The sequence below is a fragment of the Catharus ustulatus genome, chromosome 2 (genome assembly GCF_009819885.2).
Source record: "Catharus ustulatus isolate bCatUst1 chromosome 2, bCatUst1.pri.v2, whole genome shotgun sequence".
Lineage (NCBI taxonomy): Eukaryota > Metazoa > Chordata > Aves > Passeriformes > Turdidae > Catharus > Catharus ustulatus.
Genome location: NC_046222.1, coordinates 106,375,563 through 106,394,574, shown reverse-complemented (window position 1 = coordinate 106,394,574; position 19,012 = coordinate 106,375,563). Strand labels below are relative to the sequence as shown.

Here is a 19,012-nt window from a genome sequence, read left to right as displayed (position 1 = left end):
TTTTACGAAGTAGGCAGGCATTTTTTTTCCTGTAGTAATTCAGAATAACACCAACTTGACTGTTTAAACAAGATCACAGGGAAAAAAGCTAAAAGAGACAGTGATAAGAGCCTTTTCTGTGCTCTTACAACATCCCCACGAGGGCAAAGTATAATTAAAATGAAAAAAAAACCTAAGAAATTAAAGAGGTTCCCACACTGTCAGGAGGAATAGGTGATGACAGGCATAAGTATACCCATTTGCTCAAGCAGTCATCACATGCTTCCGATTATAACACAGATGCAATCAGACTGGAATTGCCACTTGTAGGGTTGTCTTGTTTTGGATCAGACATCAACATGGCCCAAGGAATGGAAAACAAGGTCTCAGTATCATCAGAAGCAGATGTCTCCTACTGACAGGAACAGGATTATTAAAAGACAGGCCATGCTAGAGGCAAATTTTATTTAACAAAGCTGGACTTTGAAAATTTTTAAGTGCTTTTTTTCCTGGAATCTGGTTTATCCAATTCTGGAATAAAATACAAGTAAGTGCTGGAGAGGTAGGAAAGTGGACTTTAAATTATGGTAATTCTAAAGTATATAAGTTCTAATCAGTTATGGCATTATTTTATGATTAATAAAGAAGAAAAAGCTGCCATTTAGAAGTGGAGAAAATAACTACTCTATTTTGCACTTAATACCTTTTGGGGGGGAAGCTGTCATGTTTTTGTTTTGAAACAACAATGGATTTTATTTTCAAACACACTGGATACCTGTGAGAAATTTAGAATTACAAGATAGCTTGGTTTGGAAGGGACCTTTAAACATCATCTAGTCCAATCACCCTGCAATGAGCAGGGACATGTTCAATTAGGTCAGATTGCTCAGAGCCCTGCCACCATCAACCTGGGCAACAAGGTTTCACCACACATGTAACAAAATTAATTCCTAGCCTGAATATAGCCAGTCTGTGCAGTCTGCATCTATGTTCCTTTCTCATCCTACTGGAACAGGCCCTGCTAACAAGTCTATCCCCATCTTTCATATAAGCCCCATTTCAGGTCCTGGAAGGCTTCAGTGAGTCTTGTCTTCTCCAGGCTGAACCATCTTAGCTGTCTCATCCTTTCCCCAAGGGAGAGGTGCTCCATCCCTCTGATCATCCTGGTGGCCTCCTCTGGACCTGCTCCAACAGGTCCATGTCCTTCCTGTGATGGAGACCCCAGAGCTAGACGAAGCACTGCAGGTGGGGTCTCATGAGCTCGAAGCAGAGGAGCAGAACCACCTCCCTCCTCCTGCTGCCCACGCTGCTTTTGATTCTTTCTGGGCTGGAGGTTCACACTGCTGGGTCATGTCCAGCCTCTCATCCACCACCCCAAATCAACCCATTCAATTCCCAGCCTGTATTGACACCAGGGCTTGCCCTGACCCAGGCACAGCATCTTGTACTTGGCCTCACTGATCCTCATGAGGATCCACTTGAACCCAGTTCTTCAGCTTGTCCAGATACTTCATTTTTTCAAGTTCTATTTAGAAATAAAATTTTTGAACTTCTCAGATAAGATGTATTTTTATTTCCTTTACATGGGAACATATAAGAAAATAGAAAAGAACCATGGTGTAACCATGGCTACTATGCTTATGATTTTATAGGCATAATGGATTGGCATCATAGGGTTACTCTCATGGTTAATACACATGCATGAGTGCTTGAGGATCAGGAACTGAAGGCTCTATTCCCTGTGTCCACTCTGTTACATATCATGTATGTTACAAACCCAGTAGCTGCTACAGAACAACACAAATTGTAGAACAAATAATGCCTCTGATAGAGCTGGTCACCTGAAGCACACCTGCCAGTCCTGAGGTCAGACAGAACATGCTGAGCTGGGACGCAGTTTGAAACAAAAAGTGCACCAGAATCAGTCCTGTTTAAATTCTGCACACAGGCAGGGTCCCAATGGTGGCTGTTGTGGGGCTGCCCCTGTCTGAGGCTGCTCTTTGACCATTCCAGTAGTGGGGAGCAGAATTGGAGCAGTGCTCGTGGGGGCAGCTGCTTCAGATTCCCACTGCCAGCAAGAGCCCCATTTTGGCTCAGTGTACAAACCTGGTGGCCCCGTCCCTGCACCCCACCTTGTGCACCGATCTCCATCCAACAGCACATCCCCAGACCTGCCCAGCTCTCATTGGAGTTTTGGCAGATTATTTTCACCGGACCTGCCTTGCTCTTGTTTGGGTGCTGCTGGACAGTGACCCTTTAAACTGAAGCCACTGTCCCTGCACGTCCTGTCACCCACCATCCACCCTGGCTGCCTCCTCCTGTGCAGCAACCCACCCTTGCTGCTCTCTCTCATGCACCTTCATCTGAAAGCTGACTTTGCACCTTAAGGATTTTGTTCACAGAGGTGTATTCATGAAGTGTTGTTATGCCATGCCAGAGAGAGTAGCACAAAAAACATCCAATGGCAAATAAAGGGCGACTTTTGAGTAGGGGGAAGTTCTGTATCAGCAAAGCTCTCTTACAATAAGAGCTTGTGAATAATACTTTTTACCATCTGTAGCTGGCAAGAAGACTATGTCCCATCCTGGCAAGTGATGACATGGCCTCAGTAAATCATGACTTTGTCACCCCTTGGCTGAATTACAGCAGCACAAAATAAGGGGATATGAAGTCATTTGCCTTTATGGCTCTGTTAATACCAGAATGCAGCAAGCCAGCTTCCAAGCAATCCAAGGAATTATCAAAGTGCTCTTGTTTCTTTCCTTATCTTCCAAGCAGTCAGTGAATTGGGCCATTACACCCTGAAGATTCCCTGAAGGACTGTAATTCAACACATTTGCTGCTTAACCACAGCCTGTTACCAGCTAACTTTTCTTCTTGGCACAAAAAAAGAGCAGTTTTTTTGTTTTTTTTTTTTCTGTTTAAAGAGTTTTTACTTTAGTAGCAAATGTAGATAGCACAGCAGATGGAAAGGAACACACTCTAAATGAAAAATAAACAGCACAAATTTCCTTTTGGTTTTGAAAAGAAGAAAGAGATATAAACATCAAATGGCAGCTGAGTACCTCCCTAAAAAGTGCACAGTAAGAGGGACATGACAAAGATAGAAAAGGCACTCAACAGAACAGAAGGAAGAGTATCTGGAAGGGGATCTCTAGGAACCACAAGGAGTTTTGTTACTGGTGTTAAGGGAGCAACATTGACTACAATTAATAGAGCACTTCAGATACAGAATAGTATCTTTGTTTTTACATTGAAATTCATTGTTAATTCAGCTCTCATCTTCTTAAGATATGTATCACAAGTTCTGCAGCTACAGGCTGCTTGATCTTTGTGGGCAATTTCTGTTTAAGAGCTTATTGCTGCTGTTAGATCACAGGATTCAAGAAAGAGTTGAATTTACAGCATCTCTGGAAAACCCCGTGGAGACAAATACAGACTTTAACCTTGTTCAGCATATATTTGTCCTGTGTTTGTGGGGATCACCTCTAATGACACACTCCTTGCAGAAGTAGCAGCACAGACATGCTAAATATTATACCCAAATTAACTGTCTCTGCTTTAAAAAGTTCAGAGATCTTTTTCTCACCTGGAATGAACTGGGGGAAAAAAAGACTTCAACATTATAAAAGAATCTCTCTTTTCAAAGCTTTTCTTTTGTTTCTGGACTCTACTCCCTGTACTCCAGTGATCTACACCCTCCTGCTGCTGTACACACTATGTAGTTGCAAGTTGGCTTTTTAAAGACATTTTGAGACAAAGCATATAATCTTAGCCAGTCAAATATTTTAAGCCTGCAGTTACACATTTAGCGATGGGCAGTTCAAAAGAAAATTATGTTACACATTATGTCACAAATGTAGTCAATGTTACAAACACAAATTTTACCCTTGAAATATATTGTCAGAAACACTCTCCATGCCTTGTAATACTTCCCTTTGCCAAGATAAAACTTGGATGAGCTCTACATTACTGGAACGGCTTCAAAAGCAATTGCAGGCAGAAATTATTTATAAGTTGTTCACAGCTAAAATAAAGTCTTCTGCTACATGGTGTTCTGACACAGCACAATGCTGGCATAAAGCTCTCCTCAACAGGACCATGACCTTCAAAATGACTGCACACAATCCTGTGCTTGCTGTGTTCCACTAACACAGGAGTGTTTGCTTTCCTGTAGTTTCACTGAAAGCTAACAATAATACTTTACACAAAAGCACTGCCACTTAAAAGACTGCTTGTAAGCATCAATTCCAGCACACAAGTAAGGGTTAGGAAGGAAGGCCAGACCGTAACTCCTTGGTTACACAGCTGAACACTGAGAGTCTGGCCCAAAGCTTTAATGTGCATTTTACATCAGTGCAATTTCCATAAAATACACATTTTTACATTATAAAAATCTAAGTAATGCTGCTGAAAGGTAATTGTTAACCCTTCACAGAATGGAAAGATTTTTCTTTTTTTTTTTTTTTTTCAGTAGAATAGTTTAAGTGTCTCTTTGCAACATCAGATTGCACATCATTTTCTCCATGAACAATTTTCTCCATCCACATGTCTTTTAGTCCTAGCTGGCATTTAGTTCACCAATACCTGTTTTCTCATGCCTCCAACTCCTTTCTCTGAGAGGTCATGCAGCTCAGCCCAAAGGAGCTGACTAGCCTCAGCTATGTCACAGTCAGATGGGTGCAGAACTGTCCTCAATTCCTCCAGAAAATACTCAGCAGGTTTCTCTGCTCTGCTGATACATTTTAACCTTGAAGTGCTAAATGCCTGATGTGCATTTGTAAAAGACACAGGTCTCTTACTTTAGCGAGAAGAATTTTTTTAAAAATAAATATTCCTAGTAAACAATCAGTCAGAATCCCATTGACTCTGGAACAAAAATATGCATAAAAACTTCTGCTATTGGATTTCTTTCTATTCATTGTTTGTGGGTAAAGTGCACTATATAAAAAACATTAATTTTCTCACTTCAGGATAGATGTCCCAGTTCCAGAGAGGATATCCACTCAAGTTATTAACTACTACTAATTTATTAAATAAACATAAATCCAATAATATGTTTACATCATTTTCTGAAATAATCCACTGCCTGATCCTGCATTAATTTCTTTGCAGCAGCAGGTCACACCATCTTACATTGTAAATCTGGCCTGCATACTGATAGACTGTCACAAGTCCTGTTTTCCTTCTAATAGCTAAAAACACTAAAGCAAAATTTCACTCTTGCTTTCATTTGCTAGCTGCTTTCTACCCCCTTTAACACTCTACTTTTAGTTTCTTTTTTCCCTGTTAGAAATCATCACTAATCTAACGCTTGCAAAAAGTGATTTAATTAAGGAGTGAATCTACACTGAACATTCTGCAATGCACACAAGTATGTGAATTGCAGTTTTGGAAACAGTTTGTTTACTGTAAATGAAACTTAATGCTCGTGAAAGAACTCCTCTTGAAGTTAAAAAAAAAAAAATCAAGTATCTAGTCCCTTCAGGAAAAAACTCAGCACTTGGAATAATTTTAATGGATTTACTAGCAAATATTCCACTCAGATACAGTGTAACCATTTTTCCCCTTTACCCTTTTATTTCTTTACATATTTATGTTACTTAAAGACATGTAAGATTCATTCAAGCCATCTTTAAAAACATTAGCAGGTTTTTTTAAAACTGATTTTGCAGTTTTTAGTGGCAGCACCCACATAATATCAGCACAGAATTTAAAATTACTGTTTCAACAGAGGTACATTCTCATACATGTTTCCAAGCCCCTTATTAAAGAGGGACAGCATTACAAACAAATCCATCTGCTGTGATACCACTGTTCTCCACATTCATTACAAATAACGTAAGTCAACATTTGTTCATCTGGATTTGTGTTTCGCACCCAAGCTGGAAGAAAGAGAGTTCCTCTGGCAATCATAGTGACAGTGCAATCAAATCTTTCACAGCGTCTGCACTTTATTTTGTTTGTCTGTGTGCCATTTATAACCTGTGGAAGCTGATGTTCCTGAACAGATGATTTTGTGTACAGAGCCCTGAGCTCTTTCAGTTCATCGCTGGCCATTTCCATCACTGTCATCTCAGCAAAAGCCTTTGGGCTCAAAGTTCCTGAGAAAAGGTTATGTTTTAAGTGGCAACTTTTAGGGTTCTTAAGGTTAGAGATTTTACTTCTGATGCAATTTTTGTACTTTTTATCATTTTTAGCATGAAGAGCAAAAATATGTTCTTCAATTTGTTTAGCTAGCTCTAGCCATTTAACAGTTTCTTTTTCATCTTTGGCAGAACCAATCAAAGCTTTATAAAGAAGATCCACACATTTACACCTCAGAGCTCTCATCAGATCCTGCTGCAGACTTGCTTCACTAACAACAGATTTAGAATCTTCATGAACAGTGTGTTGTTCCTCAAAAGAAGAATGCTGATTCATACTGCCTTCTGCACTGTTACATACATCTTTAACAGTTTGTGATGGGACCAAAATGTTGGAACTAGTACCATCTAATGCCTCCTGCTGACATGGTCCTTCAGACAGTGACTGCTCTCTAGGAACTACAATGAGATGCTCACTTTCTTCTTTCACATACACAGAAACGGACTTTTTAACTTGCAATGACTGAGCACAGTTATTCTTGTAAAGTGCCTTCCACCTTGACAACAACTGCTTTGCTTTCTTTTTCAACTCTCCTGCAGGGCAGCTCTTGAGTACTCTGTATACAGTCTTGGCAACTTCTGTTCCCTGAAGATATTCTACAGTCATATCAACATCTTCAAGTTCTTTAAGATGATCCTCAATATCTTGGAAATTGTTCTCAGACAGCAGTTTTTCAATACAATGAGTTCTGTGTACAATATTTTTTGGATCAGACATTTTTAAACCTGGAAACAAACAAACAAAAAAAAGATATCACCTTTCCTGCTTTCCTGCAGTTATGACATTAATTAATCTTCTGTATATTCACACAAGGTCTTCTTTTCATTTTATGCTGTTTTACGCTATTTTATTTGTATATATCACTGGTTTTCCCACCATTTTCTTGAAATGGTGTACAGAAGCTCAAAACACCATTGTGGTTCTTACATGACCCTCAACTTTTCACTTGCTGCACAAGAGATCATGCTGCATCTCTTTCAAAAGTTTCTCCTCACAGTTATCAGAGAAGCAAGTCAGAGTTGTGACTTTTACCTGAAGTCCCTCTGCTGCCCTTTCCCTTGCTAGCTCTAGCATCATATTACAGATGGATTATCAAGATGGGACAGCGCAAAAACAGTGACACTTGCAAAACGGTTTCAAAACACTGACATCTACAAATTAAAAAAATTCTTAAAGGTTAAAGACAGATCCCTCTCTATTTTATTGCAGCTGTAGCATTATTAAAGCATGCTCCCATATATTCTGATGCATAAAGGAAAATCAAAGGAGGTCTTCAGAATGCTGAATCTCAGGGTTTCAATAGCATTTCCTTTTGATTCCTTTTCATCAAGCCCTTTGATCAAAAAATGTTCAGTGCATTGTTATTGCAAATTTGCATGCAAAAATAATTTTTGTATTTCTAACATTATTCTTATTCTTGTTGAGAAGGAGAGTTAAATTTAGGATGCAGAATGGTGTGTTCTAAGTGTTGTGTTCTTTTCTGCAGCTAGTCTTCTAAGTTTATGCACGAAATCAGTGTTTTGTCTGAAGTTGCATCCATCCTGATTGTACTCCAGAAAAACTCATCTGCCTGACAGACACACGGTCCTTTTGGAAGGAACTCCTAAGCTGGTTTCCTGCAGCATCATTGTTTCCATGATGAAATCTCCTGAGAACAGGGGGAGAAAAGGGACGCGAGATACAGCTGGGTAATCTGCACACTGCTGTTTTTGTGACCATCACCAGCTAACTTGTCTTTTGCATGACAGAAACAAGTTCAAACCTCAGGTAGGACCTCAGAGCTCCACAAAAGAAAAGGACAGAGAGGATAAGACTTCACTTTTTTCTATAGAAAGAGAACCAACCCATCCTCCACAGCAAATGTTCTCAACAATCCCTTAAATGTATTTAAACACTCTTGTCTTAACATTTTGAAGTCCTGCAAAACCTCAATACTGGCAATTACAGAAACCAATTAATTATTCAAGAAGTTTCAAACTCAGAGAAACATGATGCAGTTTTTACACACTTAAGTTGAGCCCTCTGCATCATCATATTAAAAAGAACATATGAGTGCATCCACTCTTCTGTTCTGCCACAGGAACACAGAGGCTGTGAACAGAAAGTTTTGTCACATAGGAGACCCTCAAAAAGCAAGAACAATTCCCTGTGTCCAGAATACCAAGAAGCTGACATTAGAAAATTATTATCTGCTGATTTACTGTTTTTCATGCAATTCAGGGCAGAGTTGGTAACAGTTATATGTTAAACCAATATGACTGCCCTACGCCTTAAAATCCGCTCTGCTTCTTCCAGCATTCTCCACATTTTCTTCAGATCTTGTGTCTGTCTACATATGTGTTGTGTTATGCTCACACATCATAAAGTAGACCTATCTAAATGCAAGATGAAATCATGAACTCTCAATATTTAGTACACAGGCCCATGGAAATTATCACACACAAAGCTCTGCTGATAATTTGTCAGTAGATATACTTGTACCCTGTGGCAAAGGTGAGGTATTTGGATCTTTCATTGAGGACTATGCATCACTGAAAGCTTCCCTCTAATACTGCAGGATGAAGATCTGTATGTAAGAAATCACTGAAAGCTTCCCTCTAATACTGCAGGATGAAGATCTGTATGTAAGAAATCACTGAAAGCTTCCCTCTAATACTGCAGGCTGAAGATCTGTATGTAAGAAATCCGTATGCAAGACCCCTATGCAGGGTCTGTGGGTATCACCTGCTTCATGATAGTGGTCCTTGCTCATCATTATCAACCTGGCCCTACACAGCCCCTCAGCATGGTAAGGCTCTCCCTTAGGACTCTTACGATAAGTCAATAAATTAGTTATTAGAAATTTTAAATTTTCTTAGTCCTGCACTGACTTTTTCAAGTTCATGCAACATCAAACTCAAGTTCGTAAATGTTTTGGCAGCAGTTAAACAAACTGAAATCACAATATAAATATAAAATTATAAACAGTTATTTTAAAATAATTTTGGAAATTAAACCATCTAATAGATGACTAATATTTAAGTCAAAACAATCACTTCTAAGGAAATGCTTTTCTCAAAATGTACAAATAATAGCAAAGATATAGGATGGAGTGACTTCCTTCAAATGTAATAAGCAAAGTTAGGTAAAAGTAACAAAAAAGTAATGAAATCTTTTAATGGAGACAGATTTCACTGGTAATTGGGAGAAGCCTAAGAAACAGACAGCAGAAAAAAACCACTAAATAAAGGTAATAATCAGTGACATCAGGGAGGTTTCTACAGGGAAAATATTCTTGAAATGGTCCTGACTTTGTTGTGTGTATCTAGTTTGCAAAAAATTTTAAAATCTTTCAAGGTGAAAAGCAATATATACTTCTGAAATATTACATTAACTACTGAAATATTATACTAACTACTCAAGCATAAATTTCATCTCAGTTTCCAAATTAAAAGCAAGTGTGGTGAAAACAATAAAAAGTTGCTGGTACATTTGTTGCCCTATAAATCAAGTAAGGATCAGATTTATCACCAAGGTTGACACAGACTCCATTGTTTTACACAAAAAGAAATTAAACAGAGATTACTAAACTTATAAGGAACATATAAAGTAATCCAACAGTCATTTTACTATCATGGTTTCTTTCAAAGGATAAAACAAAGCTCATTAATACTGGGGAACCTGCACTGCATTTCATACTAAGTCTGAATGCCAAGCACCTTTTCTGCTTTCCTAATCACGGCACAAGAAGATTATGTCAGACAATTGCAGAAAACACATTTTTCACATTCCTATAGGGAGAAACTTGAAATTACTGATGCAGAGGTGATGCTGTAGTATATTTTCTAGCCAAACTTCACTGGGAACTCAAGTACAGCAAGCCTGAGTTCTTCCCTGCCCAGACTCCTGTTCTTTGAACTCTGATGTTTTGGTCATAAATCAGCTAGAACAGTAATTTGGGAGAAACCCCAAAACCTTTTGAAGAGAATGCAAGTGTGTCACAGAAATCAACCTGCAATTCCAAATGGAAAATTATTCTACCACTTGAGGGAGCTGTGGCTTAACAAACCCATGGAATCTTTTGAAATGTGCACAAGAAACTCTAGCCTGTGAAAAAAAAAGATAAAACAATTACTCTATGAACTTTAGAAGACTTCACATTTGTAATGTACACATTGCCTAATTTTGGCAAACAAACCGTGCACAGTCCATAGATGCTGGGATACAGACAGGAGGTAAACAGTGTATCCCTTATCCAGTTACTGTCTGTACACTGTGCTTTGATTTTTTTTTAATTTGGAATTTGACCGCTTTTCTACCTGATTTAATGCAGTTGGACAAATGCTGCTGAGCAAATATTTATAAAATTAACTGAATCAAACTCATTCAGCACTGTTGTGCTGTGATCCTGATTCTAAGAGACAAGAAATCTGAGAAAGACTGTTTTTTTCTTAAGGTAGAGTTGTAAGAAAAAGAATGAACAATTGATAGCATCAAAATTTTGTGTAGTAGGAAGCAAACACCCTCAACCCTCCTACAACTGCACAGGGCATTTCAGTTTAGCAATGACAGAATCACAGAATGGTTCAGGCTGGATGGAAGGGACCTTAAAGAATATCAAGTTTCAACCCCCCTAAAATGGGCACGGATGCCATTTACTAGACCAGGTTGCTCAGAGTCCCATCCAACCTGCCCTTGAATACTCCCAAGGATGGGGCACCCACAACTTCTCTGGGCAACCTGTTCTAGCACCTCAGCATCCTCTGTGTAAAGAACTAATTTCTAACATCTAAGTCTGCCCTCTTTCAGTCTAAACCTACTGACATTTTGTCTGGTACCATCTGCCCATATAAAAAGTCCCTCTCCCTCCTTCTTATAAGCACCTTAAGGTACTGGAAGCCCTCCCAGAGCCTCCCCCTCTCCAGGCTGATCAACTCCAGCTCTCTCAGCCTGTCTTCATGGGAGAGGTGCTCCAGCTCTCTGACCATCTTTGTGGCCCTCCTTTGGACCTGCTCTAACAATTCCATGTTTTTCTGGTGCTGAGGACCCCAGAGCTGGATGAAGCACTCCTGGTGGGGTTTCATGAGGGCAAAGCAGAGTGGGAGAATCCCTCCCTCAACTTGCTGACCACACTGCTTTTGATGCAGCCCAGGGTGCCATGGGCTGTAAGCAAACACTGCTGGCTTCATGTCCAGTTTTTCATCCACAGGAACCCCAAGTCCTTCTCTGCAGGGCTGCTCTCTGTGACTTCTTCTCCCAGTCTGTGTTCATGTCTGGGATTCCCCTGACACAGGTGCAGCACCTTGCACTTGTTGAACCTCATGAGGTGCTCATGGACCCTCCCCTCAAGTTTGTCCAGAGCCCCCTGGATGGCATCCTGTGCTGCTGTTGTGTCATCTGCAAACTTGCTGAGGGGGCACCAGTGCCACTGTCCATGTCACTGATGAAGATATTAAAGGGTGCCTGTCCCATGAGAGTCCTGAGGGATACCAGTCATCACCAGCCTTTACACAGACATAGAGCCACTAACCCCAACTCTCTGGCTGCTTCCATCCAGCAAACTCCTTAACCACTGAATATGAATGAGTCCATCCATCAAGTCCATGTCTCTCCAATCTGGAGATAAGGATGTCATGTGGGACTATAATTAAGGCCTTACAGAAGTCTAGATAGATGACACTACTCAAGTCTTCCTTTGTCAATCTTTGCTGTGCCTCCATCATAGAATGTCACCAGATTGTCAGGCACGAGTTGCCATTGGTAAAGCCATGTTGGCTACCCTGAATTATCTTCCTGTCTGTTATGTGCCTTAGCACATCTTCGAGGAGGCTCTTCCAAGGCACAGAGGTAAGCCTCGTCGGTCTGTAGTTCCCCGGATCTTTCCTTCTCCCCTTTTTAAAACTGGAAGCAACATTTCCCTTTTTCTAGTCACCAAGGACTTCATCTAACTGCCATGACTTTCCAAATATGCATGAGAACATCTGTTTGAATTCCAAGCGTACACTGAAGGTTACAAGGCTCGTATTTACAATGAGACTCCGTAATGCTGTGCTGATGAGGCACCTTCTTGCCATAACATTATGAGCTCTCACTGACTGCATGGTATAATGAGTCACTTGCGTGTACAAGAATAAATGATGACAATCAATAAAAACCTTGTAAGCCAGTTTGCTTGCAAAAAAACCCCCAAACATCAGGCTACCTCAGGTTTAAAATATGGCCATCTTGTAATAATGCCAAGTTGAATCAGAACATTTTTTAAACAGTAAAATGACTAAGTAAGAGAAAACCAGCCTGACACACTTGCTGTTAGGTCCAAATTCAGTCCCCAGGAAAAACACTGTCCTCTCCAAAAGCATTTGGGATAAATGCTTTGTCTTTGCTTTACACCTTATCTTGTACAAAGCCATAGCCTATATTGTCTTAACCCTAAAAAACCAAGACAAACTCAGAATGCATCCAAGCAAGTGTGTATGAATGTCTTGGAAGAGTGAATACCTGTTCTCTTCTCTCTCATCCCAAGCTCCATTGTAGTAGGTCAACTTTTCTCCAAGAAATTCTACGCCATTGGAAAAAAATCCAGACCCTAACACAGACAATGATCAGAAGCCAAGTACTCCTAACAGTGCATGCTGGTTCTCAGTTGGAGTGGAGCTCATTTCCTTCACAGTGGCTGGTATGGCTGATTTGTGCTGAACACAGGCTGATAATATGGAGATGTTTTTGTTATTACTGAGCAGGGCTTACACAAAGCCCTTTTTCTGCCTTTCCTACTGCCATGCTGGTGAGGAAGTTGGGATGCAAGGGAGACTGGAAAGAGACAGCTGGGACAGGGAACCAAAGGGATATTCGAGACCATCTGACATCATGCTCAGTATTATAAAGTGCAGGGGAAGAAGAAGGAGGGGGGCACATCTGGAGCGATAGTTTGTCTTCCCAAGTCACTGCTACACATGGTGGGGCCTTGCTTTCCTGCAGATGGCTGAACACCTGCCTGCCCATGGGAAGCAGTGAATGAATTTCTGGTTTTGCTTTGTTTATGTGTGCAGTTTTTACTTTTCCTATTCAGCTGTGTTCATCTCAACCCATGAATTTTCTGGTTTTTATCCTTCTGATTCTTTCCCCAATCCCGCTGGTGGGGTTGTGAGTGAGAGGCTCCATGGGGCTTGGCTGCTGGCTGGGGTTAAACCACAACATGGTGGAACAGATGTTCTGCAAATATTGTGTTAAAAAATTTTAATGCTATAGCAGAGATGGTGCATGGCATAGTCCTGGAAACACCAGCTTACTTTGGGCAATCTATATCACATATAAATGAAAATTATCAGATGCTATTTTAAATTCAAGAGCTCAAGCAGAAATCAGAAAATTCTCACAGTCAGCCTCCAATCCCAAAAACATTTCTTCATCCTATCTACACTGGGAGAGCAAATATCAGTGATGTCACCAAGAAACCATTTACTGGAGTTTTTATTTCATCTTGGCAAAAATCAGAGCTCTTCCTGCCTCTCCGCAGGACTTCCCTCCACACCTAAAAAATTCAGAACTAGACAGAAGCTCATCTTCAAAGAATAGCCAGATGAATAAAGCTAAGTGAATACAATGAAAACTGAGGCAGTCCATCAGTATAGTTTCCAGCTGTCCATGACCACTGACCAAGAGTCACCTCTCACTCACAGATCCAGAAGCACTGGAGTACACAGCACTAATGTGGAGAAGCAGCTTTGTCCTGCATCTTCTACATCAGCGACTGCTTGAACTACAGCACTCCTAACTAATCTGGAGCTATACTGTCTCAATCCTGTGTTTCTCAGTGAAATAATTCTGCCACAGCTTTCTTCTCAAATTAGCAAGTTTGAATAGAAGAGATGGCAGAGTGTATCACATTCATGTGAAGAATATCCTCTTTTACAATGCAAATTTTTAATCCTTATTTGGAGTTGCATCTTCTAGACCTCCCATTTTTAATTAAAATTGAATTCTTATATTCTTAAAAAAAAAAAAAACCAAAACAATCAATAGAGCACATAATGAAATTCTCAAGCCTCAGGGATCAACTCCAATGCAGAGCTGTCAGCACATTTTTCTAATAAGATCAAACACGAATGGATTTAATGAGATAGGAAAAGCTGCTGTCCTTATCAGACTGCTTAGCCACTGGCTTCCTTTGACATCAGTATGTTAGACAGAGCTCATGAGCAGGTTCAACATACTACAGCCACACTAAATAAGAAAATAGTTTACAAATTGAAAAGCTACAGCTGTTTTGAGTTTTAGGATGCTCTGCTGCTGTTAGAGAAGATGCACATACCAGCAGAAATATTACCTCGCTAATGGCTCCATTTAATAACTTAATTTACAGTGATTCACACTGAAAGGTATTTTAGCTTTTCCTATATCCTGTCTTCCCTAACCATGTGGATTTTTTTTACTGAATGAAGTGGTTAATTACTTGAAACAATGAAAATGTTACAAGTAATGCATAATGCCACAGATATGAAATCTTTTTTTCACTGATATTATTGACCTTGTTAATAAAATAATTTAAAGGAGTTTAAAAAAAATGAAATTTATTTTTAACAAGTTACAGATTACAAGTGTCAAGTGGAGGTAGTAGGTACTCTCTTCCAAAATTGGACAGATATATAGACTCACAATACTGTCATATATTATGATTTGGGGGAAATAATAAAATGTATATATAGTTCTGAGAGATTTGCCATCAACAGTTTTATTGGTAATTATGTATAAATAAAGTGGGTGTGTATTTGCTTGAAAATTCACACCATTTCATACAAAGAAACACTTGTCTGGTTTCTCTAAGGTACAATCAGATTACTTTTCAATATTAACTAACTTTATTCTAAAATCCATTTCCTTGTTTGGGCACAAGGTCACAAATGTTCCATGGACCTCTCTGGTTTTCCAATTTTCATGACATAGCCTTGTCACTGATGGCAAAGGACTCTCTCTCTCTCAGTTACTTTCCACTACTTGTCAGTATGAGGTACTAGCTGGGGCTTCAAGCAGGTCAAAAGTCAGGCATTTGGCACACGTTTTCTAAACATGAACTCCCATTTTGGCCTCAAGTGGCAATACACAGGAAAAGAAGTGTGTTGAATGGAACTTCAGCAGATGATTCAGACCTTAATGCTACCTAGCTGTGGTAGAGACACAGATTGTCATGTGCATTTTGCACTAATTAAGTTGAGCTACTACAGTAAAGTTTATCATGAGATTCAGGCTGTTGGTGCAGCTGCACACAGTTCTTCACGAACCACACAATAATTTTTGTGATTCTACATTAACAGAGTCTCCTGCAACCTAAAGAGTACAGCTATCATCTGCATAAAAATCCAAGTTTGTTAGAAATATATCTGGCATTTTCCCAACATGTCTCTATCATGAAGAGCAAAACTTAAGCTGACCCAAGAAGAAAATGCTAATACCAATCCTTTAACCTGCCTCACTACTGAAGCAAAACTTCAACGTGTGAAAAAGTTTTTGCCCTTAGTGAAATTACTGCTTCATTTCCTAACATCTATGTTTTTTAACAGTAACAGATTTTAGAACAAAAAAGAGTTGTTGTTAAATCTGACACACAACATGAACGATGTTTTACTATTTTCCCACAGCAAGAGGATATTATAAACATTCTTACTCACTCAAGAAATATACCTGGCAACAGAAATATGACCTAATCAGACTTGTGTCATTGTTTACTAAAAAATTACTGTTATGCAATACAGATTAGTCTCCTAACTGTTCATCTGGATGGATGCAAATGCTCTTATTCATATTTCCAATCACTTCAGACAGCAAACCAGACAAAAAATTTCAAGAGGGCTGTGACATCTCCAAGCAGAAGCCAGTTTCTTCAACATACTTTAACTGTATTGCCTTATACAGCTAACGGTTTCAGTTCATTAAATGTTTTGTTGCTCTTTCAACACCATTGGGACTGTATCACTCAGCTCCTCTGCTCCCTCTACTCAGTGACTGTGCACAAGAAGCATTCCTAACATTGTCCTTCAAAGACTGGGAAATCAAAATTCCCAGTACATGGGCTTATACACTGTAATGCCCTTAGAAGTAAAAAAATGGGAACTGTTCTGCATTTTGTTTAAAGTTGTAAGCCTCTAGTCTTCCCATCTTTCCACCACAGACAAAATAATTAAGAGTTTATCTTTTTGAAAAGGAAAAGTTACAGTATTATGCACAACATGGCTCCAGCAATCAGTACTTGGAAAAAAATTCAGACTTTTACATGTTCTATTATAACTACAGAAGACTGAAAATTCTTTCCCTGTTTTCTTTTACCTTTTGTGACCATTCTTGGCTTTACAGTTTTCCTCCACTATTTTGTAATTTTGTCTTAAACTTCTTGTTCGTTTACCCACGGAGAATTAGCACTTTTCAAACCTACAGAGAAGAAGAAGATATTGTGAGCTGCAGGTTTAGCATTGGCTTTCAAGTGATAGAGCTCATCAAACTTGCTTACGTGTCCATCTATTTTTCAGTCTCCATAAATATAGTTTATATTTTCTTAGAGATGTACCTATTTGAAATCCAACCTCAACCAAAACACAGCTTTGCTGAGGTGGATCACACTTCCTTCTTTCACTGAGCTCTGCATTGGCACAGCAGTCCAACAAAACAGACTACCTTGAAGACAGAAGCCTAAATGAGTAAGTAAAAAAGCACTTAAGACATATCCATCCAAAGTGTATCTGTTCACTTAATACTTTAGAAAGAAAATATTAATCATTTGAGAGAAATAAGCAATTATTTTTCTTGAACACATTTCTTTGACAAAATAGCTTCAAAGATTATTCTTACTGATATACAGATAGCAAGGAATTCAATGCTATCACACTACAAGCAAAGGTAAATGTTTTGTTTGTGATGTCTCTTTATGGAAAATTGTGCTGACAAACTCATACAAAAATGGAACATGTAAGTAATAAAAACATGCTTTATGAACTTCTGCAAGCTTTTCATTATTTGTCAGATGAACACCTTCTTTTCATTGCTTTAACATTTACTTTTTAGTTATGTCTTGGTGCTATGCCATTTCTATTTGTCATTCCATTACCAGGCCCATAGAATAGATATAATTTTGTTGTTTTACAGATTTTCCACTGAAAAATTGTATTATTTTTTTCCTTTAAAAATAAATACTTTATATGCAGGAGAGTACATATGCTCTGAAAAGGCCATCCTTCCCGAATGGATAAAGAGGATGAGTTAAACAAATGGTATTTGTAAAATATTATTAGTGTCTGCTGACATTCCCTATGTTAAAATATGAACACTTAAAAGTGAAAGTATGTAATTTCTTAATACTTTAGAGCCTTGATCAAAGACCTATGATGCACTGGGTCAAGCAAATTGAACTTGAAATGAAATGGATTTTTATATATTTAACTAATAAAATAAAACTACATTTAAAAGCATGAACTCTAACTCCTTCCTATATTTATGCCAGCATATGTATTATTTCAAGACATCAATGCTACATGGAGACCAATACAACAAAACATAAAGAATTCCTGTAATAGCACTATTACAGGGATCCATCCTGCAGCTTCCAAGGTCAGCCTCTTCTGGGAGTAGAATTACAGTTACTTTCGATGGAAATCAGAAGGGAAGTTAGGCAGCTGGGAGCAGCAGCCCAGCCCTCTGTATCTGGAAGCAGCTGTCATTCACTCGGCGACGAAGCCAGCCACAGGTGAAAGCTTGTCTGGCCGAGGTCTGGGGTCAGGCTCATGCCTCCATCTCGGTCACCAGCCCAGGAAACCTGGGGACACCAGCCCGCAGATCTGCCTGTGCTCGCTTCCCAGGAAGCGAGCGGGCCAGCGCACACTCCAAGCGTGATCCAGAATGGCACAAGCATGCTAACTCTGAGTGTTTTTCTCAAAATTCTCCATTAAAACTTCACAAAAAATCACAGAATTAATTAGGTTGGAAAAGATCTCTGAGATCGTCGAGTCCAACCTGTGACTGGACACCACCTGTCAGCCAGACCAGGGCACTGAGAGCCACGTCCTCAAACACCGCAGGCACGGTGACTCCACCACCTCCCTGGGCACTCCGCTCCAGCACCTAACCACCCTGTCGGTGGAGAAATTCTTCCTCATGTCCATCCTAAACCTCGCCTGGCTCCTCAAACCCGCTCCTGCCACGCATTTCCGGACCCATCCAGCTTGATCCTGACCCACTGCTGTCCTGCTCAGGGGCGAAATGCTGCCCCGCACAGCCGGGGCAGGAGGAAAGCAAGCACGGCCCTACCTACCAAACCCTGGCTTCTCAGGCGCTGTTCCCCGCTCCCCTCGGTGCCCACAGCCAGCCAGGGCTTGCACCGCACCAAGGGCAAACCGGGGCTGGGGAGCAGCTGGGCCGTTCGTGCTTCCTGCGACTTTCCCCGACCTCACCGCCAGCGCCGAGGCAAGGCCGGCGGTTCCCCAGGCACTAGAAAGGAGGGGAAGCCGCACTCCTGCTGCCCCGGCGGAACACACACACGCCCCGTGCCCCAGCAGCCGGCCCCAGGCCCTCACCTCCGCAGCGGGCCCGCCATGGTACCGCCCGCCCGCCCGCTTCCGGCCGCGCCGCCATGGCCGCGCGGCTGCGCAGTGCCGGACCCGGGCCTCGGGCAGCCCCGCTGGGCGCCCGGGTGTTCCCGCAGGGAGAAACCGCGGCCAGCAGGGCCAGGGAAGCGATTCCTCCCTTGTACTCGGCACCCTGAGGCACCGCGGCTACTGTGCGCCTCACTGCGGGGAGAACACTGAGTGCTGCAGCGTGTCCCGAGAGGCGGCGGAGCTGGGGCAGGGTTAGGAGCCCATGTCCTGCGAGAAGCGGCCGAAGGAGCGGGAGTTGTTCTGCCAGAGAAAAGGGGGCTCAGGGGTGA

General features: G+C 40.7%; 1 protein-coding gene across 3 annotated transcripts; it reads right to left on the bottom strand.

The window, feature by feature from the left end:
* Positions 1-1,529: 1,529 nt before the first annotated feature.
* TCEANC (transcription elongation factor A N-terminal and central domain containing) lies at positions 1,530-18,711 on the bottom strand. Of its 3 annotated transcripts, none has more exons than XM_033053326.1 (3): positions 18,663-18,711; positions 16,426-16,527; positions 1,530-6,851 (listed from the first exon to the last, which is right to left on the bottom strand). In XM_033053326.1, exons 2-3 carry the CDS (start codon positions 16,436-16,438, stop codon positions 5,764-5,766), a joined length of 1,101 nt encoding a protein of 366 aa, XP_032909217.1. In that variant the 5' UTR covers positions 16,439-16,527; positions 18,663-18,711; the 3' UTR covers positions 1,530-5,763. The 3 variants fall into 3 exon arrangements, with proteins under 3 accessions (XP_032909217.1, XP_032909218.1, XP_032909219.1); XM_033053327.2 differs by lacking the exon at positions 18,663-18,711 and adding an exon at positions 18,401-18,601; XM_033053328.1 differs by lacking the exon at positions 16,426-16,527 and having other exon boundaries at positions 18,663-18,687.
* Positions 18,712-19,012: the final 301 nt, after the last annotated feature.